The 24,470-nt window shown below is 53.6% G+C and overlaps 1 protein-coding gene across 1 annotated transcript in view; it reads right to left on the reverse strand.

Moving 5' to 3' along the window:
• Positions 1–3,271: 3,271 nt before the first annotated feature.
• Positions 3,272–24,470, reverse strand: part of CNGB1 (cyclic nucleotide gated channel subunit beta 1) — a 64,744-nt gene continuing 43,545 nt past the window's right edge. The window contains exons 25-34 of the mRNA XM_046682038.1: positions 21,088–21,229; positions 20,196–20,355; positions 18,355–18,452; positions 18,174–18,257; positions 15,248–15,366; positions 14,820–14,966; positions 8,254–8,473; positions 5,087–5,134; positions 4,731–4,981; positions 3,272–4,386 (exon numbers count right to left, since the gene is read on the reverse strand). Coding sequence (XP_046537994.1) covers positions 4,748–4,981; positions 5,087–5,134; positions 8,254–8,473; positions 14,820–14,966; positions 15,248–15,366; positions 18,174–18,257; positions 18,355–18,452; positions 20,196–20,355; positions 21,088–21,229 — 1,252 coding nt within the window. The 3' untranslated portion in view covers positions 3,272–4,386; positions 4,731–4,747. The remainder of the gene's footprint in view (positions 4,387–4,730; positions 4,982–5,086; positions 5,135–8,253; positions 8,474–14,819; positions 14,967–15,247; positions 15,367–18,173; positions 18,258–18,354; positions 18,453–20,195; positions 20,356–21,087; positions 21,230–24,470) is intronic.

A 24,470-nucleotide genomic window follows, 5' to 3' on the forward strand; every position in this document is an offset into this window, starting at 1 on the left:
TCTTCGGTTGCAAGATGGCTGTGGCAGCTCCAGATATATTCTCCCACCAGTGTGGCAAGCAGGAAGAAAGAGGGACAGCGGCCAAAGGGGGGTTTCCTCTTACTAAGGGGGCCGCCTGTCCTCCTTCCCTTTCTAATTCATTGGTTAGAACTGGGTCGATGGCCACCCCTGGCCACATGGAAGGCTGGGACAGTGAGTGTCTGACATAAGGGATCAGAAGAGCGGGGATGGCTCACGCCAGGGCTTCATCCCCTGGAGCTGGGCATGTAACAAAACAGGGTGCTGTTAGCAAGGAAGAGGGGTAATAGCTCTCAAGATCCAGATTCGCAGGACAGAGGGCCAATGGGCCTGACTTGGTCACCATGTTTGAGTCACGCTGCATGGTTGAAAGGTACTCTTCCAAAAGGGAGCAGGATGCTGTGGCTGCAAGAAGGGAGATGGAAGCTGAGAGCAAAAAGACGCATCTCCCCCTCCCTCTCCCACTGGCCTCTTTGGGTATCAGGTGGTATTGCAACCCAGCCAGGATACGCTACGTAAACCGTGGGGCCCAGTGCAAACGAAAGTGCGAGAGCCCTTGTCCAAAAATTATTAAGAATTTGAAGGTGGTGACAGTGCATAATCAAGCACAGGGCCATGGGTGACGGCACAGGGGTCACACCCATGAAGCTGACCTGGGCCCAGCCCAGATGGAGCGACCCTCCCAGGAGAGGAAGCCTGGGTTGGGTGTTTTAGGGTCTGTTTTTGTATGAAAGTGGATTAACTATGTTCACGGATGGTAGGAAAGCTGTGATTTATATGGTTGTAACTAACATGTGTCCAGGCCTTTGGACAAAGTCTCAGTTTTAGAGCAAGGACAGAGGTGATCACACCACTCCTGTGCATATAGCTCTGGGCGGAGGCAGAACTCAGAGAAGACCGAGTTCTCAGGGGGCTTCCACTCTACTCCGCCTGTAGAAGAGTCGGGGGATAACGAGTTGGCTTTACTCCTCCTGCCTGTTCAAACTTGGCAATGCCAGTACTATTTGACCATCACAGTGGCCCTGTGCAGTGCAATGTATTATCTCCATCTTACAGATGAGGTCGTCGGGACTCAGAGAGGACCGAGGGCATCCATGCTACATGGTCATGTGGTATGTGGTCAAGCTGAGATTGGAAGCTAGGCAGTCTGAATCCAGAGCCCGTGTATGTCAGCACTCTGCATCATTGAACAAGTCTACTGGGGTTGGGAATACTGGAAGCACTTGGCTTGTGGGACCAGACATAAAGGGGCTAGGGTTTTTTTCCTTTTTTTTCTTTTTTTAAAGATTGGCATCTAACACCTGTTGCCAATCTTCCTCTTTTTTTTTCTCCTCCTCCCCAAAGCCCCCCAGTACATAGTTGTATATTCTAGTTTAGGTCCTTCTAGTTGTAGCATGTGAGACGCTGCCTCAGCATGGCCTGATGAGCAGTGCCATATCCACGCCCAGGATCCAAACCAGCAAAACCCTGGGCCGCCGAAGTGGAGCGCACGCACTTAACCACTCGGCCATGGGGCCGGCCCCTGAAAGGGGCTGTTTTTGAGGGGCTTAGAATCCTAGGGGCCACGGAGGTTTGAGAAGGTATGCCACAGGGATATCACTCCAGCAACAGGAGTGCAGGATCAGTCATAGCCCCAAGGATGTCAATAGGAGCCCAGCTAGCGAGCAGAAGCCAGGAAATAAACTTAGTTTTTCTCACAAAAGTGTTTGTCATACTTGGTCAGTTTCTGAAATGAATCTACAAGCCAGGAACATTTGTCTAAATACTTTAATTAAAGTGCATCGTAATAGGATGTATGCCAGACTGTAAATGCAGCGTTCGTGTTTATTAAGAAAACACATGAAAACATTCCAGGTAGCTGAATACATTTTGATAATGAAGTTTTAAATAGCTTCTTGGTTTTCATTTTCCTTAAAATATTTATGTAATTAAAAAAATAACTTGCTATTCATTTTCTACCAAAATGCAGGAAAAGGTGAGACATTTTAAGTTAGTAGAGATTCAACACCCATAAATTAAAGATCCTTTTTCCGATGCAGACTGACCGTATTCCTGAGCGGTAAAATCTACACCTTGGCGATCAACCAGTCCAATTCTATTTGGAGAATCATGCCAGCCTCAAATTCAATTACTCTAATATCCAAATTTTGTGGAAGTGTCAAGTTTTCTGAGATTTCTCAGTGAAATTAAGACACTGCCAATCTCATTTCATTTCAAAATCAATTTTCTTTCCAGGACCATTCTTGGGAACCCCAAGAATCTGTCACTTTATATAATAAGCAGTGTCCAGTCCAGGATTGATATTTAAAGAATCAGTACATTCATATAAAAAAGATACCTTATAAAATAGGGTCTCACAGTGAAACTGTCCTTGAACCATTTTGCCATCTACTGAAGGGCAATTCATTTACTTCACCGATATATCTGAAATACCTGCTAAAGATGGAAGCATTCTCTATGCTCAGATCTTGGAATTTGTAGTGGAAATACGGGAATGATAAACAGGGATGGTAAAGAAAAAAATCAGCCAAACCCCCAGAACTTCCCTACTTAAAATCAGTGTTTACCAGTGAAATTATGCCTGTACAAGACTTTTTATTACAGCATTAACTTTTTTTTTAAGATTTTATTTTTCCTTTTTCTCCCCAAAGCCCCCCAGTACATAGTTGTATATTTTTTAGTTGTGGCATGTGGGACACCGCCTCAGCGTGGCCTGATGAGCGGTGCCATGTCCGCACCCAGGATCCGAACCAGCAAAACCCTGGGCAGCCAAATGGGAGCACACGAACTTAACCACTCACTCGGCCACGGAGTCTACCCCTACAGCATTATTTTCAACCGCATAAGATTGGAAACAATGCACATGCCCACTAATGGGAGAATGGTTAAATGTTATGGTACATTCATACCATGGACTAGATTGCAGTCATGCAAAAATAAGCAGGCCCTTAATGTGCTAATAAAGAGCAATCCCCAGAATAAAGCAAGTGAAAAGTAACAGCAGCTCTAGTACATTCCCAGTTGTGTAAAAAAAAGGAAGGAAACAAGAATGAGTTTACCTATTTACTTGTGTGAGCTTAAAAATATCTCTGAAGGGGGCTGGCCCCGTGGCCGAGTGGTTAAGTTCGCGCACTCCGCTGCAGGCGGCCCTGTGTTTCCTTGGTTCGAATCCTGGGCGCGGACATGGCGCTGCTCATCAAACCATGCTGAGGCAGCGTCCCACATGCCACAACTAGGAGGACCCACTATGAGGAATATACAACTATGTACCGGGGGGCTTTGGGGAGAAAAAGGAATAAAATAAAATTAAAAAATCTTTAAAAAAAATATCTCTGAAGGATACACAAGAAACTGATAATGGTGACTGCTTCCAGGAAGGGCACCAGGCATGTTGGGGACCAGGGGCAGGAGGTAGAATTTTTACTGGGCATCCTTCTGTACACACGTAAATGTGTTATTACCCATGAAAATCAATAAAAGTTTTTTACAAGGCTAAAATAATGATGTTGCTCATCATCATATCCAGTGTGATGATTACTCAGGTCACGTGATATGTCATCGACCAGATGAATCCCTTTGTTACTCTGGGGTTTGGAAATGCTTAGACCCGCCTGGGAACTCCCAGATTGTTTAATTTTTTCACAGGGGAAATGAAGGTTCTGCTTTTAGTTCCATGGATAAAAACACTCATTTGCAAGCCCCCAAGGGCCCGTCAGAGGTTGACCAGGTTCCTGTAATTTTATATAAAATGGACAGTACCTATTGGAATTCCAGGCCTTTTGTGCTCACGGTTGCTGGCGGAAACAAATGGCCCAATACTAGTTTTTGTTTTTCAGCGCCAGCTCCCCCAAGAGCCATTCAGTGGGCAAATAAAATCCTCTCAATAAATATTCATGGACTGAATGACTCTTTTTCCTTTTTTCTTTTTTTAATCATAAAAGTAACATGAAGATCTGCAGAAATCTCGGGAACTTCAGTGGTGTCAGCTGTGATTCTAGGATTAATCGAAGTTGCTACATCATCTCTATAGCAAGAGTGTCAAAAGGGAGTAACAGATGAATTCCTGCTGAGCAGAACTGGGTGACGGGCTGAGGAGATGCTCAGAAACGCTCCCGGCTCCTGGCCACGGAGCCCACTTCCATTTATCTGTTCTGAGACAATGGCATCACTCCCAGCTGAATAGTCTGGGGAAGATAAGCACTAACTATCTGAGCAGCATCACGTCGCCTATGTGACCGCCCCGCAAAGAAAAAACAGCATCACACATGGGTCCGGTGCGCCGTCAGCTCCAGGCAGTCACACGAACAGCACATCTGCCCTCCTTTCCGCCGAAATGTTTTCTATCCTTCAAATGTGGGAGCCAAATCCCTAAGGGAAAAACCCAAACATTCAATGACCCTTTACGCCCCACAGGGAGGCTTTCCAGGTGGTGGGGCCCCATTCTATCCTCTGCCGATGAACTTTCAAAATAGAGAATAGTTTTGTTCTTAAAAATAATAACAGTCGGGGAGAGGCAGGGTTCTCAAGTGACAGTGGGAGCTTGGGGACACACACACTCTGAAATTTGTTGGTTTCAAGATCAGCCCTGCAAGAAGCTGATGTCCGGGAGGGAATGTGGGCCGGGACGTTAACTGAGGGCAACTGAGGTCCCTATGGCGGACCGGGGTTCCGGCCCGGGGAGTGGGGCGCGCGGGGCGGGGTGGGGGGAGCACCTGCGGGAGCCGCCGCCTCATTCCGCCTCCTTCTTCTCGGGCATCTCCACCGACAGGCTCTGCTCGCCGGGGTCCGGGCCCGGGCTCATGCGGATCCGCACCGAGGGCTCCTCGGGCCCGGCCGCCCCCTCCTCGCCCCCCTCGGGCCTCGCAGGGGAGGCGGGCGGCGGAGAGCGCGGGGCCGCGGGCTCCGGGGCCGAGGGCTCCGGGGCGGCGGGCTGGTCGGGGGCCGCGGGCTCCGGGGCGGCGGGCTGGTCGGGGGCTGCGGGCTCCGGGGCGGCGGGCTGGTCGGGGGCCGCGGGCTCCCGGGCGGAGGGCTGGTCCGGGGCGGCCTCCGCCGGGGCCGCGGGCTGCACCTGGGCGGCCGAGCCCGCCTCTCCCGCGGCGTCTCCCGAGCTCTTGGCCTGGAATCCGGAAAGAGTGACTCGTGAGGGAGAGAGCGTCCAGAGGGTCCTGGAGGGGGCTTGGGCGGGTCCCCGTCACGCCTTCTCCACCCGCAAGGAGGAGGACGGTGGGGCGCGCAGGGTGGGAAACCTACAGGGTCGGGGCGGAGCCGCATCAGGGTTGTTCGGTAGAAACAAAGTATTATGGGCACGTTTAAGGATTAAAAGGCCCGGCTGGATTTAGGGGAAAGGTCTTGGGGATGTTTTATGTCCGTGGATTTGCAGGGCTGGAAGCGAGAGGGAAGCGGCCAGTTCCAGGGCAGGGCCCCGCCCCTGAGCTCTTGAGGGAGGAGAGGCCGTGACCGGCAGGGCCGCCACCACCACCCCTGCGAGGCTGCGCGGCCGCCCCGGGGACCGGGGTTCGGGGCTCAGTGCTCCTGGGGGAAGGAGAAAAACTCTATGCGGACAAGGTTAAGGCTGATGAGGGCAGGAGCAGCTGTGGCCTGGCCTCCTTTCTGGAAGGGCTCAAAGATTGAGACCCCGGGGAAGAATGGCTGGGTACCACCGGCGTTAGGCCGAGAGAGCCCCTGTGTTTGGGGACTTGGTGGGTGACTCCAGCCTCCAGCCTGCAGGTTCCCCGGGGACGCTGGTCGTGATCTTGAAACCCAGGACGAAGGAGTTAAAATTTCCCCGGATTAGGGTGAAACCGTGCCTTGTAGCCACAAGGTTAACGCGGGAAACAAAGTAACCGAAGTTTCTGAGCTCCCCTTGCAGGACAGCTGGAGGACCGCTGATAAGAGAGGAGCTTGCTGACAGCCACCCCCCTCCCCCCCCAACTAAGCCTCACCCAGGAGCAGTGACGCTAAAATGACCAATGGTAAACTTTAGTTGTCATACACTAAAAATCCACCGCATGCAACACATAGAACTCCCTTGAATTTGCACACGCGACCCATGAGCAAACATGAAAGACAGTCGCGCCTGCGCACAGGACTCTTAGAACGTCAGCTCCCAAGGCCACATGCTCGCCCTCCCCCACCTAAAACCCCAGATAAAAACCCTTGCTTGTAGCTTTTCCGGAGTTCCTTAGCTGCTGTTCTCCTTGCTCAGCGCTTTGCAATAAAATTCCTACTTTCTTCCCCTACACCCAGTGTCAGAGGCTGGCTTGCTGCAGGACCCACTTCAGACTCACTCACAGTCTGTGTGTCAGTAGGGAATTGGGGGAAAACGTGAGCCTTTGTGGATACTCGTGCCCTGTCTGACCCCATCCCTGCACAGAAGGAAACTGGGGAGGGAGCAGCCCCCCGAGGAGGAGATCTGGGTGGTCCTCAGCTATCCAGGACCCACTTGAGCTGGGGGTGGTGAGTTTAAGTGAGAGCAGCTGGCGTGCTTCTGAGGAACAGATACCCCCTGACACCATGGGGCTTCAGAAAGTCCCACAATGGGCCCCATCTGGGCATCCTGTCCTGGAAGCACGTGTCAGAGTATAGGGTGGACGGGAGGGCGCAATAGGTGGGTCAAAGCATGCACAGTCTCAGGACAGGATGCCCAGACGGGGCCCATTGTGGGACTTCCTGAAGCACCCAGCTGTAGACAGGACTAGAAGAACCATGGGGAGGGTGGTCAAGTGCTTCTCCATGTCCCAAATGCTTTTATAAAAGGTTCCCATGGTGGACAACCCCGTGTGGCGACCATGAGTAATCTGGGTCTCAGAAAGCTGGAGGAGCCTCCCAGGTCACAGAGCGGGTGATGACAGAGCCGGGATTTAGACCCGGGGTCTGGACCCAGGGTCTGGACTGCTATTGAAGAGCTCCTTTCACTCTGCCGTTCTGTCCTGCTTGTGCTGAATTGCAGGGGAAATGCCCTTTATTAGAACACTCCTGCGAATTTAATTCACATCTCCAGGCTGCCTGAGGGAAGTGCTAACACTCAGGAGCAACACGCCCCTGTTCAGAGGCAGCCTTGCCCTGTCCTGAGGACACTCCTGGAGCTCGCGTCCACTCAGCCCCACACAGCCGCTGCTCAAGGCCCCAACTTGCAGCTCCACCCTGCTCCTGCCAGTTTGTGAGCCGGGCAGTCACGTCTATTCTCAATCTGGGGCCATGGCTGGCTGTCTCTGGAGAATGTCCTGAAACTCTAGGTGGCTTTGATGTCACTCCCCAGAGTCCTGTTGTCAAACTACCTCTGGACAGATCCCCTGGACTCTGACACCAGCCTGGATTGAGACTGAGTTCACTGGACTCCTTGGAATTCGGTCACGGAGACTGCTGTCCCCTCCCTCCTCTGAGCTCCTGCGCCACCCCCCCCCCCCCCCCCCCCCCCCCCCGGAGCCTCCCTAAAGGATAGTCGTGAACAGCCATAATTAGTGCAATCATTCTAATTGGCATTCTTGGCATTAGTCACAGAAAAAAGTCCCAGAACTAATTTTAAAATTCCCTCTAGATTTATGGGGGTGGAGGCAGTCAGCACTGTGCCTGTCGGCAGGGTTTTTTCTTTCGGATCTTCTGAATTGTCACGGACACAGTATTAAATATGAGAACATGACTGCTGTCTGGGACATCCCCTGCCCACACCCACTGCTCCTACCTCTGCAGTGGCACCAGGACTTCCCTGTGGGGACCCCCCGGCCACTCTCAGTCCAGGGATGGGTGTGTGAGCCACAGTGAATGGGTCAGGAGTGGACATGTGACCCAATTCCGTCCAATGACAGTGACCCTGGGACTTTTGCTGTAATTACCGGGAAACAGGTACTTTCCTTCTGTTGGGGTTGCTAAGCGGGAAGACGTGATCCCAGAGCTCTCGGGGGCCAGCCTGGGAATGGAGGCATCCCCGAGGAACGCAGAGATGACAGGATGACAAAACTCATCCCGTTGGCATCATCTCAGCTTTTGGATCCAGACTTGCCTGAACTTTTTAGTTACTTGACCCAAGAAATTCCCTGATTTCTCAAGCTAATTTGAGCCTGCACCGTCGCTTGCAGTTCTGTCGCATGCAACGAAATGAATCCTGATTGATACAAAGAAGGGGGAAAACTTCCCTAAAATTAAACACAGGGTCCATTCTCTGAGGCCCCTAGGTACACAGGCCTTCTCCTTGGCACACGGTTGACACGGACGGGGCTGGGCTCCCAGCCGTGTTACCTGCTCCAGCAGCTGCTGCTGTCTCGCAGCAGCCTCCAGCGCAGCCAGCTCTTTGAGTCGAGCCCGGAGGTGGGCCAGCTTGCCGCCTTTAGCCCCCTTGGCGCCCAGCTTCCCCGCTGCAGCCAGGGCGGCAGTGAACAGCTTGGGGGTGCCCGCCCGGGGAGGGAGGATGAGCACGCTCTTCTGCTCCTTGGGCTTGTTGTTATTCCTCAGCATGCGCCTGAAAGAAAGCAGTGGCCGCCCACGTCACAAGCACGCTCTGGGAGAGAACGACTCGTGTGTGTAGGGGCCTTTCAGCTGAACTTGGGCCCTGGTGTCTGTTTACGCTAAGTGTTTTCAAGTGCCTTTTCTGAGCCACGCACAGACCAAGCGCTTCATGCATAGCATCTCACTGAATGATCAGAACAACCATAATGATGTGGGTCTTCCTGTCTGCACCTTACAGATGAGGAAAGGGAGGCTCAGAGGGGGTGAGTATCTTTTCTGAGGTCACACAGGAAATAAGGAAGGATGCTTTAACATAAGGAGTCAGAAATAGGATCCCAGATGAGAAAGTACCCAAAGCTTTTTGCTTCTCCTTCTCCTTGAGCTTCACTGCCATTTCACCATCATCACCATCGCCATTGTCACCACTTACTGAGGGTCTACGTGTGTCCCGCCCTGTGCTGTCTTTTACAGGCAGGCATTCTGTGGCGACCTCTGTGATCCCCAGATCCCGTGTTCATGCCTCTGTGTGACCCCCTCCTTGAGGGTGAGTGGGACGTGATTTGCTTTCAACCAAGAGAAGACAGCAAAGGAGTAGCACTTTGGTGACTGTGTCACATAGGATTGTGATCTCTGTCTCGGAAGGGGATCTGTCCCTTGCTGGCTTTGATGAAGCACGCAGCCGTGCTGGGGGAGGCCCAGGTGGGAAGAATGTGAGGGCAGCCACCGGCCAACAGCTAGCTGGGAACCAAGGCCCCAGTCCTACAACACAAGGAACTGGCTTCGGCCAACAACCACGCGGCCTTGGAAGCACATCCCCCCAGTGAAGACCTCAGATGAGACCGAGCTCGGGCCCACACCATGATTACAGCCTTGCAGCGGACCCACCCGAGCCGTCCCCAGACCTCTGTCCCACATAAACTCTGAGATAATAGATGTGTGCGGTTTTATGCTACTGAATTTGCGGTCCTGTTGTTATACAGCCATAGAGAACTCATCCTCTTTCATTTAAGTCTCACAGTCATCCTCACAGGTAGGTCCTATTATTCTCCTTCATTTCAAGTGATGATATGGAAGTCCAGAGGGGATGAGTAACTTTTCCAAGGCCACACAGCAAGGAAGTGGCAGAGCCGGAATTCAAACCCATGCCTCTGACCCCAGTGCCCCAGAACTTAATGATTACAAAGCAACATCATAGTCCTTATCTTCTTGGATGCTGACAGTGCTCCTGTGACTCAGAAAGGGCTGTGATTATTTTGCCTATGAGAGTTGGAGAAACTGAGGCTCAGAATGGAGGGAGCGACACGCCCAAGGTTGCTAGAAAGTAGCAGAGGCAGAATTACAACCCAGGTCTAAACGCCACCTACCACCCTGCTTCTCTAAATAAGGAGAAAATTTTCCATCAAACAGCGCCCCAGCCCTTTATAAGGAATTTTTCATGCTACAAGTACGTGATGAGTGGTTTGGCTCAAGAACAAATGAATTTCGCCCGCAATCTAGCGGGTCTAGACTACTCATTGGCAAATTCATTCATCAGAGTTCCAGCAAAACTTGTTTGTTTAAAAATGAGGCCATTACAGGCTGCTTATCTAATTGGAGGCAATGGGTTTAAATTGTGCATATTGATATTAATTGCCCAAGAACTGCATTTTCTAGGTGAGGCTCCCCCAGGAGAACACAAACACGCTAATTCATCACAGGCCTCTTACACGCCCGGCACTGTCACCGGTGTCATTTGAGTCCATAATTCACGGCACGACAGTCTGCAAGAAGGCTCAGCATGGTACTAAAATGACGCACAAAGACTGTCTCTAAGACCGTGGCTGATTGCTAACGGCCGTCTCTGCTCTGGAACACTGAGCTGGCTTCTGGGACATTTCCAGATTAAGGGAATTTATCCTCATTTTCAGATGACGTGTGTCTCGCTATAATTAGGCTGAAGCATTCACTCCTGGAGAAAGCGGCATGCCCCGTTTCTTGGCGTGGCTAAGCCAAAGAGCCGGGTGCTTCACTTCTTGGGGGCCTCAGGTCTCCCCTCTGTAAAGCGGGAGCTTCAACAGAGTCCCACACGTGGCTCCCACACTCAGACGTCCCCAGACGCTGTGGTTCTCAGACCCCATCTCTCCATTGCTGGGCAGGGCTCACCCACAATCCTCTGCCCTTCTCCTCCAGCTTGCCTCTCTAGAAAGCCAGCCCCTCTGAATGAATCGTGCCGGGACCCCCAGTCCCAGGCCGTCAGCCCCTCCTCCCTCCTCAACGACCTCACACGGCACAGACAGGAGCAAGGCCCCTGCAGGGTCCTGGCTGATGTGCCCAGCTCTCACCTAACCCAGCCAGAGGAACAACGGGGTGACAGCCAGAGCACGGCCTACCCGGGCAGCGCTCCTCTGGCAGGGGGAGGAAGGGAGGGCGAGGGGACCCGGGGCCAGTCCTCAGACGTAAACAGTCCATTCTCATTCTTCGCGATAGTTAAGTTTTATAAAGTCCCTGCGAACCCTGAATCAGCGACTACTGAACCATCGCTTCTGGAAGAGACACAGGCTGAGGTTTCGGCGAGCCTGTCTGCACACCATTCTCACCCACTGATCAGCACAGGACCTTGTCTTGGGGTTTCTGTTGAAAGACGTCTTGTTTAATACATGTGGGTTCATTAGCAATGAACTCGGGGCCAACAGCTCCATAACTCACACCCCGACGAGGCGCATCCCAGCCTTCTTGCCTTCCAAACATAGGACGGCACGTCAGCACAACCCTGGGGGCCATGTTAAATAGCAAAGTCACCGAGAAAACTCACAGACACGTGGCGCATCACAGACCGCAGCAAGACGCTTGTCGGCGGTGTGCGCTGAAACAAGAAGGCGGAGCGTCGCCCGCTCAGCTGCAGCTGGGAGGCCACCCCGGTGACTCCAAGCTTTGCTTCTCTGAGCACGTCTGCGAACGACTGTGAAAGCCCCTGAATATCGATTTGGGGGTTTGGGATAAATTTCAGTGAGCAGGCGAACTGCCAATAAAGAATCCGTGAATAATGAGGATTGACTGTAGTCTCTGGGCCCTTAGGGAAGCAGGGGGAAGTAGGCAGATTTTGTGGGAAAACTTTAGACCCTTGGAAGGGCCCGGTAGCTTCTCTGGGAGCAGCTGGGTAAGATGAGTTACAGGCAGCTTCCTTCCCCAGGGGACCCCAGGGCCTTGTGTGTATGACGCTCTGATGTAAACACTATATCCACTCACCTGGGAGCTGCCAAAGGGAACCTGTAAAAACCTAAGTCACCTCAAGTCACCCCTCTGTGTAAAACCCTGCATAGCTCCTGTCTCCCTCGGACTAAAAGCCAAAGCCCTTGTGAGGCTTCACCTCCAAGGCCCCACCCAATTTCATCCTCCTGACTTCTCCTGTCCCATCTCAAGCTGCACTCATTTTCTTGCTGGTCTGCACACACACTGAGCCTGTGCTTCCTCTGGGCCTTTGCACATGCTGTTTCCTCTGCCTGGAATGCTTTTCCCTGTGGGCAGTCCCCCAGCTCGTTCCTTCACTCTGTGCCGGTCTCAGTTGAAACGCCACCTCCTCAGAATGGCTCTTCCCAACCAACTTATCTCAGACAGCTCCCTCCGTCACCTCTGCCTCCTCCTGCGGCTCTGTGCTGCCTCACGGCCCTTATCCCCGGCTGACACATCACACAATCACTCGTGTCTCCGTCATCAGTCTCCCCGACTAGAATGTAGGCTTTGTTTGGTCCCTGCTGCGTCCCCAGGGCCTAGAACTACGTACTCAATAAATAATCGTGCTGTGTGAATGCTGCTAGTGGGTTTGTTCCTTTATCAGGACCACTCTCTGTGCAGCTTATTTATGGTGTCATTTCATAGAATGAAGTGGAAAATAAGAATGTGTGATAAAAGGCAAGGGAGAAAAATCAGATATGTGGATTCAAAAGGCTTTATCCAACGGAAAAATTATAGAGAGAATTTAATGGCTAAAGAGGAGCAATTATTATCAGCATTTATTGAGTTCTCCCATACCCCTGGCACCCTGCTGGAGACATTCACAAATGCTATTTTATATAATCTTCTTAACATCAAAGTAGGGGCTGACTACCCTTATTGTAGAGCAGAGAAAACTGAGACCAGAAAAGTTAAGTAACTTTTCCAAGGTCACACAGCCAGTACCGCACATGGATGGGGTTTGAGCCTTACCAGCCTCCCAAGCCTATTGCGGTTTTTCTACGACACCACGCTGCCTCCATCGCCTAATTTAAAACCTGATCTTAAGGGTTTAAAAGCAACTGCTTTTCTAAAAAATTACCTACTCCCCAGTGATACAAAATACAGATGCACAAGGTTATTCACTGCAGCACTGTTTGCAATTGCAAAATATTGGAACTGGCCCAAACACCCATTCACAGAACCGCTCTGCAGCTGCCCAAAGGAGGAAGCTGCCTATGACCGATGGGGAACGTTTCTCAGGATGTGTCATGTGAAAAAAGCAAAGTGAAAAAGAGAATGAACAGCATGCTCGCTTTTGTGTAAGACAGAAAGGGAAATAAGAAAATATTCACGGATCTGCCTATTTTTGCAAAAGGAAACACAAGAAGAGAAAAGCAGAAACTAGCAAGCATGGGTCCGGATAGGGGTGGGTGGCGACAGGTGGGGGGAGCTGGGGCGTTCTCTGAGTCCACTGTCTCATAGCATTTCGACTTTTGGTGCCTTGTTAATGTTCTAGATATTCAGAACAACAGCAATCAGCGAGGATCGCGTGGGGGGACGTGAAAATGGAACAACGCAGACTGAAACACATGAACCCAGCAGTATCGCAAACGAACCAAACGCCCACCAGAAAGGGAGGAGAAAGAGCTCATCCAGGTAACTGAACATGATGCTGTCGCCGTGTGCGCTCAGGCCACAGAAAGCGAGAAAGGCCCTGCACAGGAGGCTGCCTTGTCTCCGGGAGCACGGGGTGCTGATCCGGATGCTGCCATCTCTCTGGAGGAGGACCAAACCATCCACAAATGCAATGAGGATAAAGGGAGCCACACTTCCCTGTGTTGGACAAGGAATTTATAAATGTGGAAGAGGAGAAGATCAGAATGCACTCTGTGGTACTGGGTTGAAATTAGATAGATAGATATATAGATACAGACAGAGATGTAGATATAGATAGACACAGACAGAAAAACAGACATTGATGGTGTGTGTGTGTGTATATATTTGCATTTCTCCATACAGGTGTGGATGTGGGTGTATTTCCCAGCTCTAGCAGCACTCCAGAAGCAATGAGTACACTTGGTACTCAGATCCTGATTTCTAAAAACCATTCCCCTCTAACAAGAATCAAGGCTCCTTGGAGAAATGGCCATTTCCAGGGATGCAGCAGGGAAGGGCCAAGACGAGCTCAGGGCATCTCACTCTGCCTGTGAACAACGACGTGCTAAAGAAGGAGGGGGGCCTCACAAAGGGTGACTAGAGCCAGGCTGCAGAGGTGCCCCTGGCCAGATCTGGAAGAATTTGAGCACCAAAATAATGATTGTCACAGGATATTCATGGAATAAAGTAAATCCATACAGTTATAGAGAGACAAATGATTAGACAGTTAAATGGGAGAGAAGAGAAAGCTCTTCCTTGCAGTACAATGTTGGCTAATAAATGCAGAAGGCGTGATGGAGTTAGAAGATTACCATCGTGCAACCGTGCTGTCAATCATCGTGAGGAACCTTCAGTGGATGCTAAAAGTACCGAGCGAAAGTTTGAGGAGGATCACAGGAGGTCTATATAGTCTCAGAGTGACTCCCCACTAATTACTTATTAATTACAAAGAGAGAAATAGTAACTTCAGAGTACAGAAACTTTAACCAAGGGATCAAAGGAAAAATCACCAATATTGGGAGAAACCAGCATCGCGTTGCCTCTCGATATGCTGCACTGAGAAGGGCACAACGTCACTTCTGAGCAATTCCTGCCCCAAATGCAGAACCTGAATGTTGTCACAAGAAAACATCAGATAAACCTAAATTGAGGGACATTCTTCAAAGTAACTCGCCTGTCCTCTTTAAAGAAGTCAAAGTTCTTAAAGATAGAAAAAGGCTGTGGAACGTTGATCCCAGATGCAAGGAGACAAAAGATACGTGGCAACATAGAGCAATGGGTGCTCCTAGACTGGATCCAGGAATGGAAAAGAAGAAAAGCAAAGCTATAAAAGACACTTTGGGGACCATTAGCAAAAGCTGAATATGGATTAAGGATGAGATAACAGTCTTGCTTGAATATCGAATTTCCTGATTTTGATAAAGGTACTACGTTTACGTAAGAGAAAGCCCCACTCCTCAGGAAATGCACACTGAAGTACACTCAGATATTTTTAATTAAAAAACATGTACCTGGCTTTCTTCCGGAGCAACTTCTGAGACTCGGGGTAATGCACCAAGATCTCATTCAGGTCCTTCTTGTCCAGAATGAAGAGGTTGGTGAACCCGTGGGCCACCACGTTGGCTGTGCGCCGATTCCCGCCCCCGACAGCCAGCAAGCTTGGGCGGAGAAGGGAGCGACGTGAGACCCTTCAGAGGCTGCAGTCTTGACCACACTAAAATCTTCATTCCCCCCCCCGCCGCACGCAGCACAGCGATGGCCTCACGCAGGCAAGAGCCGGGGACCACCCTGCGTTGTCAGCAGGTGCTGGGGCTGCATCCACAGTGGAGTCCTCCGACCCACCAAAGGGCCCTTGAGGACGTGGTACCGCCACTGCCCATCCCCCCTGCCTCCCCAGCCTCTGCCCAGGTCCCCTGGTTCAGCCCAGCTCCCCTCTCACCTTATTTCTCCAAACACAGATCCAGCTCTCAGCGTCACCAGCACAGACTTCCCGTCCGGGCCCCCCAAGACCTGCACCTGCCCCGCCTGGATGATGTACATCTCGCGGCCTATCTCGCCCTGAAACAGAGAAGGGGTGAGTCCCTCGGCCATCGCCAAAGGGGACTAGAGAAGCAGCAGGGCTGGGCCTCGAGGCTGGTGGGGCAGCTCGGAGGAACCTGGGCTGGGGTCCAGACCTGCCACCGACTTGGTGTGTGGTTTGCAGGCAGTCACATCCCTGGTCGGGCCTCAGTCTCGTCATCTGTGGGGAGCCCGCCTCACTGACAGGTGGGGAGTTACAGGTGTGATGGGAAGGAAAGAGCTACCTAAGCTAGGAGGCACAGGAGTCACGGTATTCCGCAAATTCTCCCGCTATCCACACGATGGAGGGCCCAGAGGCCTGGAGAGTCTAACAGTGGTTCATTCAACAAACCGATATCCAGGCCGAGCACATGTCACATCAGGAGCTCAGAAAGCACGTGCTGACTGAAGTAGGAACAACAATAACGGCTAGCGCTTACGTAACATCTCTTTGCGCCAGGCGCCGTGGCAAGGGCTTTGCGGGGCTAAGCCTGCTTAATCCCCAGCAGCCCTCGGAGGAGATCCCTTCGCCCAAGGTCGTGAATCCAGGCGAGGCAGAGCCAGGTCTGAACCCTGACAGGCTGGCTCCAGAGTTCACGGTTGCTACAGGTTGAACTGTGCCCCCCAAATCCATCTGTGACATCCTACCCCCCGCACCCCGTTCCTCAGAAGGTGACCTCATTTGGAAATAGGGTCATTGCAGATGTAATGAGTTAAGATGAGGTCACCCTGGAGTTGGCGGGCCCTGAATCTGACTGGTATCCTTATAAAAGGGACATTTGGACACAGAGACGGGCATAGAGGGAAGGCGATGCGAAGAGGCTCGGGGAGAAGATGGCCATCTCCAGGCCAAGGAGAGAGGCTGGGGCAGACCCTTCCCTCGCAGCCTCAGAAGGAACCCACCCCGCTGGGACCCAGACCTTGGACTTCCAGCTCCAGAGCTGTCAGACAATCCGTTCCTGCTGTTTCCGCAGCCCCGTGTGTGGCAGCAAACTGATACAGTGGTCCTGATCCCAAATTAAACCCAGTGAGTGAGTGAGTGAGTGAACGAATGGCTTGCAATCAAAATATCCAGGGTGCCAGGCACCTCCCCGGCTCACGCCCTCCAGGCCCCTGCCTGCTCGCTGCCTGTCGGTCGCACCAGGCAGGTTTAAAGGGAGAGAGACCAAGGACACTTCTGATCCATTGACAAACATCTCCTGGCCGTCTTACACCTGCATGACCTTCTTAACAAGAGGGAGGAAAGCTCCGTTTCCCTGTTTCTGCATCCAGTTTGACTGGGACCTCACCCAGAGCTCACCCTCCCTCACTAACCAGCCTTGGAGCGGCGGGGGGGGGGGGGGGGGGCTCTCAGCAAAAGTGTTGCAGAGCAAAGCCGGAGGGCAGAGGGCGCCATGCACACACGCTCACCAAGGGCTCCCTTCAGCTTCCAACTGCAAACTCCCCACCACCTGATCCTCGTTTCCTCTTCTGAAGCAAGCTGTACGGCACCCACAAGGATGGCAGCAGCATCAATGGCACCTGCTCTGTGCTAGGCACAGTGCCAAACTCCGTATGCACATCTTATTCAATTCTCACAACCACCCTGCGAGGGAGGCACTATTGCTATCCTTACTTTACCCATGAGAAGAGCCAGACTCAGGACAAGCCACTTGCCCAAGGCTGCACAGCCAGGAAGTGGCTCCAATGTCAGATAAATCACTCTATTGCTCCCAAACCTCTCTTGGCCTCTAAGGCTGCAGCTTTAAACTCTCAGCCATCTGCAACACACTTTCCCCTTCTCCCTGCAGCTCACTGCTTCTAGAAACTTCGCTGAAGCAAAGAACTTGGAGACAGGAGCCTCTTGGGCTGGGGGTTCCTGAATCTTATGGGGTTTGCTTGGGCAATCTTTTGACCCTCTTACATATCTAGCCTTACTAACAGCTCTATAACGAGAGGACTGAAATCTGCTTCCTGTTTCCCTACCCCGCTACTCACTCACCAAGCACCCTTGGTCTCCCCTTGAATCCCAAAGAGTGAGAGCAGAGAGGGCCCTAGACACTGACCAGCCCTGCCATTCAAACCCAAGTGTTTTCCAGGACCATGGGGGTGACGCACAGGAGTGAAGGGAGCCTGGTATGGGGCAGTGGGGAGTGGCGGGGCCTGTGGCATGCAGAGAGAGCACGACGTCCCCCTTCAGGGGCAGCCCCCTCTCCACTCCAGCTGAGTCTCACTATTTGGGAAAGTGGGGCTCAGTGTTAGAAGACTTTCTGTTTTCAGGCAGAAATCTGGATTTCTATGTGAAACTTTCTAATTTTTGAAGGTTGGGGACTAATTCACCTTTTTTCTATTTTTTTAGATTAGGCAAAAAAAAAAAAAACCCTCAAAAACAACCTCTACAAAACATCTGTGGGCTGGCTCCTACACAAGGGCCATCAGTTTGCAACCTCTGACCCATCCCCGCCACCACCCCGCTCTCCTGGTCGGAAGCCCAAGGCCCTGGAAGCAGTCCCAGCGACACAGTCAAGGCCTGCCTCTCTTCAGGCTCCTCTCTTCCCTCCTCTGTAAAGTGGGGTGCTCGTCCTGGCCCGCTGTGGTCCCACGCTGAGGCCTGAGGCCGCTCTGAGCTCAGGGCCTGGAGCTGGACAAAGCCCCCTCGTGCCCAGCACCCCGGGCGCCTGGGGTCAGCTGGCCAGAGCACAGAGCTGCGGCCGCTCCTCTCCTCCAGGGCAGCTCGCTCTCCCTGGGCCCGCACGTCCCCCTCCCGGCCCACTCTGACGGCGGGGGCTGTGGGTCTCAGAGGGCGCTGCCGCTGCCTGGGCACTCACCTTCTTGCACACGTAGTCGTTCGGCAGGTAGACGACAGATCGAAGCCTCTTCAGCATGTCAAAGATCATCTGTCGGTCACAGCCCTGTCCCGGAGGGGCGGGGAGAGAGGCCCGGTTGAGAGGAAGGCGCGGGCTTGGGGTGTCCCAGAGCCTGAGGGCCAGGGCGCTGGGCGGGCCTTACCTGGAAGAGCGCCACCTTGCTGACGATGTCGTAGTTCACGTCAATGGCGAGGTCCAGCCGCATCTTGTCTGGAAGCTGCACCATCAGCTCTGACTCGTCTACAAACGAGACCCTGGCACGGGTCAGGGGCACAGCCAGGTCCCTCCCCGACCCACACAGGGCCAAGTCTACACTGCACTGGCTGGCCCGGGCACACCACCGCCCCGCCACCAGAACACCTCTGGATGGGGAGAATGCCCTCTCCCGCCTTTGTGGGTGCCTTTCCCTCTGCCAAGAACACCCTCATGTGCTTCCCTGGCTAACTCTTATTCATCCTTCAGAACCTGGAACTAAAGCCACCTCCTCCAGGAAGCCTTCCCTTGAGATCCCCCCACCCAGTTATTATGTTAGCAGTCCCCATGCTGTCACACTTCTCACACCCTTTATTGCAATTGTTTGTTAGCCATCTGTCTCCCCTACTCAGACTATATGAACATTAGCAAGAACTAAAGTATCTGAACACCATTTTCACAGAGTGTTTGGTGAAGATGATTTTATTAAGTGCCCCCAGCAGCCCGGGAGGTGCCCACCACTGTAATCCCCACTTTACAAACAAGCAAAGGGAGGCTCCAGAGGGCAGTGACTTGCCCACGGCCACACAGCCCAGGGGGACAGAATCAGGACTCCAGCCAAGCAGTTGGGCTCCAGAACATGTCCCAGGAGAGCAGGGGACAAGGTTGTTTTGCCACCATGGGGTCTGTGGTGCCCAGCAGAGAGCCTGGCACGGAGTGAGCGCAGGGACTGGACACAGGAAAGCACCGCCTGACCAGCCCCCTGCCCCTCCCACCGCACCACAGTCACTTATGGGCTCGAGCTCTGGGTGCGTCTGGGTAGGTCAGGGCCCTCTCTGGTCCTCAGTGTGTGCCCCCGTGAAAGGGGGCAGCGACACAGATGTCACAAAGCTGTCACCAGAATGGAATGAGATCATGGATGTGACCCTGCCTTGTAAACTGTAGAGCCCTGTGCACTAGCAACAGATAATAACGAAAATTCTACACTCATCGTCCACAGACTTGCCAACACCCCAGCCCAGGAGACCTCGGGGCTGAAGCGAGCCTTCCTCGAGACCACAGGGGACCCCGTGGGGCCCTTTTGTTTGGCTGAGGGAGGTCGGGGGCTCTAGCCACAGCGCCAGGGGCCTACAGGGTTTTCAGAGACCCCCAAAACGACATGTAAGCTCTGAAAACAAAATGACCAGCTCCCAAAGGTAAAAAAGAAGCTGGAAAAAAATTAAAATTAATTAACATGCAATTAGCACATTCTAATTTCATTAAGGGTTCCATTTAGAATCCATGAAAACCTCACTACATGTGGAAACAATTTATGGGTAGATTCTCCCACATTGCGAGAATCACTGAGCACACCGCCACTGACGAGGAGGCAGAAACAACGGTGAATTAAACACGTGGTTAGAGCTGAGTAATTTCAGAAGCAAAGCATAACATCAAAAATTTACCAAAATATATAGATGTATGTATATACATGGAAAGAGAGAGAGACAGAGACAGAAAGAGTGTGTCTCCTTCTCTGCCGATTTCAACAGTACCTCCATCTCTGATGGGGATGCATCGTGAGGTGGGCGGAGCGTCTAGAAGACAAGCCCCTCGAGTCTTCAGGGGTCTCCAATGGGCCAGCTTGGGGCACCTCACAAGCCTCCCCAGGCCCCTCTCACTTAGAGGTTGGGACCGCAGCCAAGAGAGGCCCCGGAGCTGAGGGCCTCAGGGACACAGGCCGAGGGCAGGAAGGCAGGGCGCGGGCCGACAGCAGTCGAGGGGGAGCTGGTGGCAGGGGGCGGGTCTTACCCAGCATGCCTTGGGAGTGCCAGGTGTACTCGTACCAGGTCTTGACCCGGTTCTGCACGGACCTGGGGATCTTGTAGAAGTTCATGTACTTCACCGTGCTGTCCATGCAGCTGCGGTAGTAGGTCTGCCCCGCGGTGGCGGCCCCCACCACGTCTCTCATCTGGGACAAGGGCAAGGAAGCCGCTGGGTCAGAGTAGGGCCATGCAATGGGCTTTACATCTGCTCTACACAGACCAGGGGGGCGTGCTCCCGGGGGTGGGGGAGATTAGCGGAGAGATCCATGTCCACACGCAGGGGTTTTGCTGATAGGGGACGTCCTGCCTCCAGCGAGGACATCAGATGGGAGGAGTGAGGCTGCTGGCCTCTTGGTGGCCTCAGGTCCCTGGGGCCACACAGGAGCCGGGCTGATTCTGGCACAAGGTGGCCCCTCGGTGCCAGAGGCCACTTTGACCTCACGCTGGAGGATATGTGAACCCAGTGTGCTGCTCCTCGGGGTAGGGCCCCTCAAAGGTAACACCTAGGACCACTGATGGTCACCTCCTGCACTGACTGTAATGTGAGCTGCGCCCCCAGCACATTAGCAACCCCCAGGGGTTTCTCTCCATGGGAGTAGCCCACACCCTCAGCCTTTGCAGAAAGCCATTCAGCCCAGCTCTCCCAAACATCCCAAGGGGACTGACAGTTCAAATGGCAAATGACCTAAGAGAGGGACCTCCACCACCGCCTTCACCCAGCGGGTCCCAGAGCTCCAGGCTCCTGACTTGAGGTCCAGTGCTCTTTCCCGGGCTTAGTCCGAAAGGAATGGGCACAGATGGGGACCCTCCTGGCAGCAGTGGGAGACAGTGGGCCCTGCAGGCAGGTTGAGGGGTAACCAGACTAGAGACCCAGCCACCTGTCCGATCATCACGGAGAAAGCGAAGACGCCCGTGAAATAGTTCAGCAGCTGGAAGACGATTTCAAAGAGCGTCTTGGGGTCGGGGAGCCCGCCGATGGTGATGAGAGTCTTCACAGCCCAGTAGTAACAGCGAATGTAACTAGGGAGGGAAGAGAAAGGGGACCCAAGTCCTCACAGGCCCCACCCTGCCGTCCCTGGGTGGCCCGGCTCTGACAGATGTGCATTGTGCAAAAACGAAAACCATTTACAGTCCCTAAGTGCAAGAAAAACAGCCTCCCACTGCCACAGAGCACTCTGCAGGCCGCAGAGCACGTTCGCAGGTCTATCTGGCCTGGTCACGGCTCTGCCCCAGCCCTGGAAGGACATGTCATCGTCCCCATTTACAGATGTGGAGACTGAGGCTTCAGGAGACTGCTCGAAATCCGACTTTCTGACTCCTGATGCCTGGGTTTCCTCCATTTCCCTCAACATTCTTCCCATTTCCACACGCTTTCCTTTGCTCTCCTGCCATGCTGGTTCATGGAAAGCAAGAGCAACATCAAGTTGGAAGATATCTTGAAGACTACCTTTTCTGACCCTCCCCCACACCCACCCATTTTCCAGATAGTAACACTGAGGCCCCCAAAGGGAAAAGGAACACCCATGGCCACCAGCTGGCAAGTTCCAGAGCCGAGACTAGAACCCAGGGCGTCATCAGCTTCTCTGAGCTGTCACCGCCCTCGGTAACCCCTGGACACAGGAAGGGATGGATGGGGGATGCGGTCCTGCTGTGTGGTAAAAGGCATAGGAAATGCCCTGAGCTAGTCTCATTGTCACAAAGCAGGTAGAGTCCCTCATAGCCTGTCCACACCCTCAGGCTGTGCCCTCCCAGGGTCAGTGAAGGGCGAGGTCAGCGGGGGTGCGAGACGGGGCAATCCCAGCCAGCTGTCCTTGGCCTTCCTGTCCTCCTGCCAGGGGTTTGTGGACACAGAAACCACATCAGTGTCCTGATACACCCACGCTTCCAGGGTCCCTGCTCAGCTCTGAAATTGAGAACATCACCCTGTTGGCAATCATCCGGTCTGAGGATGACCCTAACCTGGTCCTCCCCGGGCTCCGTGCACCTGCCAGTTATGCAGCATCACAGTTAGAGCCTGGGCTGTGGAGCTGGGGGACCGCCTAGGCTCACACGCAGCTCTGCCACTTTCTAGCTGCGTGACCTCAGCCTCTCTCGCCTAAGATGGGCATGGCAGCGGAACGTCCTTCACAGAGTGGGCACGAGGAGGACATGAGGTGCTAGAAGAGCACCTGGCACATGGTGGGCTCTCGGTGAATGTCACTGGCGCCTGCCACGTGCCTGCAGTGCAACAGACTCGCCTTTGTCCTCAAGAAGGTCACTGTCTAGTGGGGACAGACAGGTGAACATACAATGAGCGGTGGGTGGGGGCATAGAGGTTGTTGGGGGGCTCTGCCTCTGACCCGCTGCAAGGCCTTGGGCAGGGCTCTGGCCGGCCTGCAGCTCATACCACCTGGTGCACAGAACTCTCAGCACGGCGCAGGCCTGCTGGGTCAGACCCCCGCCATACTGGTCCTGGCCACGAGAGGGCGCTCGAAGCAGCCTTTAGTGGGACTGAGCTGGGTGCCGCCTGGGAGCTGGGTGTGGGGGCTGCTGGGCTACCAACAGATGGAAGACCTGAGCAAGGTCCCCACACCTCCGGCTTTCCCCCAGCCCTTCCTGGTTGGAGGACTCTTCCATTGGCATGGCGCGTCTTGGCGCCTCCCTAAGTCTTTGTGTCTTCCGTGCCACTGGCTCTAGGGGACCCCTGCATGGCCAGGCTGGGCAGAAGCAGAGCAGGATGAGGGACCCAGATGTGTAGGAACTGGGGTTCTCAAGCGCTGGCCCATGGCAGGCACTCCACAAACGGCCACTACTTAGAAAGCTATTATCCGCGATGCTGGACTTCTAGAGGAAACCTGCTTCGCTCCTCGTGACTTTTCCATATATTGGGGTTCTCCATAGACTTCATTTGGAAAAAAAATGTGCTGCCAAGAAAGTGTGCCCCTCCCCCGCTGAGAGGCGAGGGCTCTGAGGGTCCTCTCCCTTCCCGGCTCTCCATTCCTTCCCAGGCCCGCCCACGATGGGGGCGCCAGGCCCGGCCCCGGGATGTGGCTTCTTAGCTTCTTGGGGTACAAACCCCTTTGAGGAAAGCTAGGAACCTTGTCCTTAGGAAAACCAACATGTTCTCAAAAGTTAGCTCCAATTTCTAGGGGGGGGGGCTTCTGCCTCCCTTCAATCTCTGGACCCCGCTTAGGAGCCCCTTTTCTGGTATGGCGGCTTCCCCATAAGAATGGCCTTAGCTAGGAAGTGGGTCACTGACTCCAGTCCAGGCACGGGCTGGATGTGTTACACATGTGTGTATTTTTTATCACAAGAAATCCAAATGTGACACCACCCCCATGGTGCAGATGGGGAAATCGAGTCTCAGCAAGGGTAAAGGCCTTACCCGAGGTCACAGAGCAAGACTAGCTTCTGTTTGTCTCTTTGCTTAGAAGGGGCTTTGAGTCCTCTCTGCCCCCTCGGGAGGGGATGAAGGAAGGAAGGAAGGAATGATCTAGCCATGGGCTCAGGAGCAGGGCTGCACACGGGCTCAGCCGAGGGGAACAGGGAGCAGCGCCAGTGGCGAGGCAGGTGCCGGACCCCGGCCCGACACGCTGCACCCCACGATGGATGTCAGGGTTCACCTCCTGCCCACCCAGGCTGCCTGTCCTCTGGACATCTCTATACAGGGGTGGCCACCCTCAGGCCACAGGCCCATTGCAGAAGGCGACAGTCATGGCCGCTGTGGCCGAGGATGGGGCATCATACTGAGAAGGGCACATTGTGGATGAACAACCACACTGCAAAAAGGCCACCTTGGACACGAGCGACCGCCCGTTCCAGGGCAGCCTGGAAGCAACTGCTCAGGGGAGGTGGAGGTGTTGACAGCTAGACCGAGAACACTTTGCGTCACTGCTGGGCACCTCCCAGGACGAGGCAGGGCCCCCCTGAGGTGACTAACTGACCCCCTGGACTCTTCCCCCACGTCACCTGCTATGGCCTGGCACTGGACCAGTGACTCAGACCTAATCCTCACGGCTTCCCTCTTCACGCTGCGGGGGGCCCGTCATCAGAACCATCTGCAGATCAGGACACATGCCCAGAGGACAGAAGTCACCTGTCCACGGCAAGCAGGTGGCAGCTCCAGGACTCACACCCTGGCCTCCTGTCGCTAAAGCCTGCGCCCTGAATCTCCAGGCTCAACCCTGATCTTGACCCCATGTGCTTCCTGTCTCCTTCCCGCGCAGCCCTCCCGCCCCCTGATCCCAAAAACCTTTTGTCTTGGCTTCTCTGTTGTTCTAAC

The sequence above is a fragment of the Equus quagga genome, chromosome 13, assembly GCF_021613505.1.
Source record: "Equus quagga isolate Etosha38 chromosome 13, UCLA_HA_Equagga_1.0, whole genome shotgun sequence".
NCBI lineage: Eukaryota > Metazoa > Chordata > Mammalia > Perissodactyla > Equidae > Equus > Equus quagga.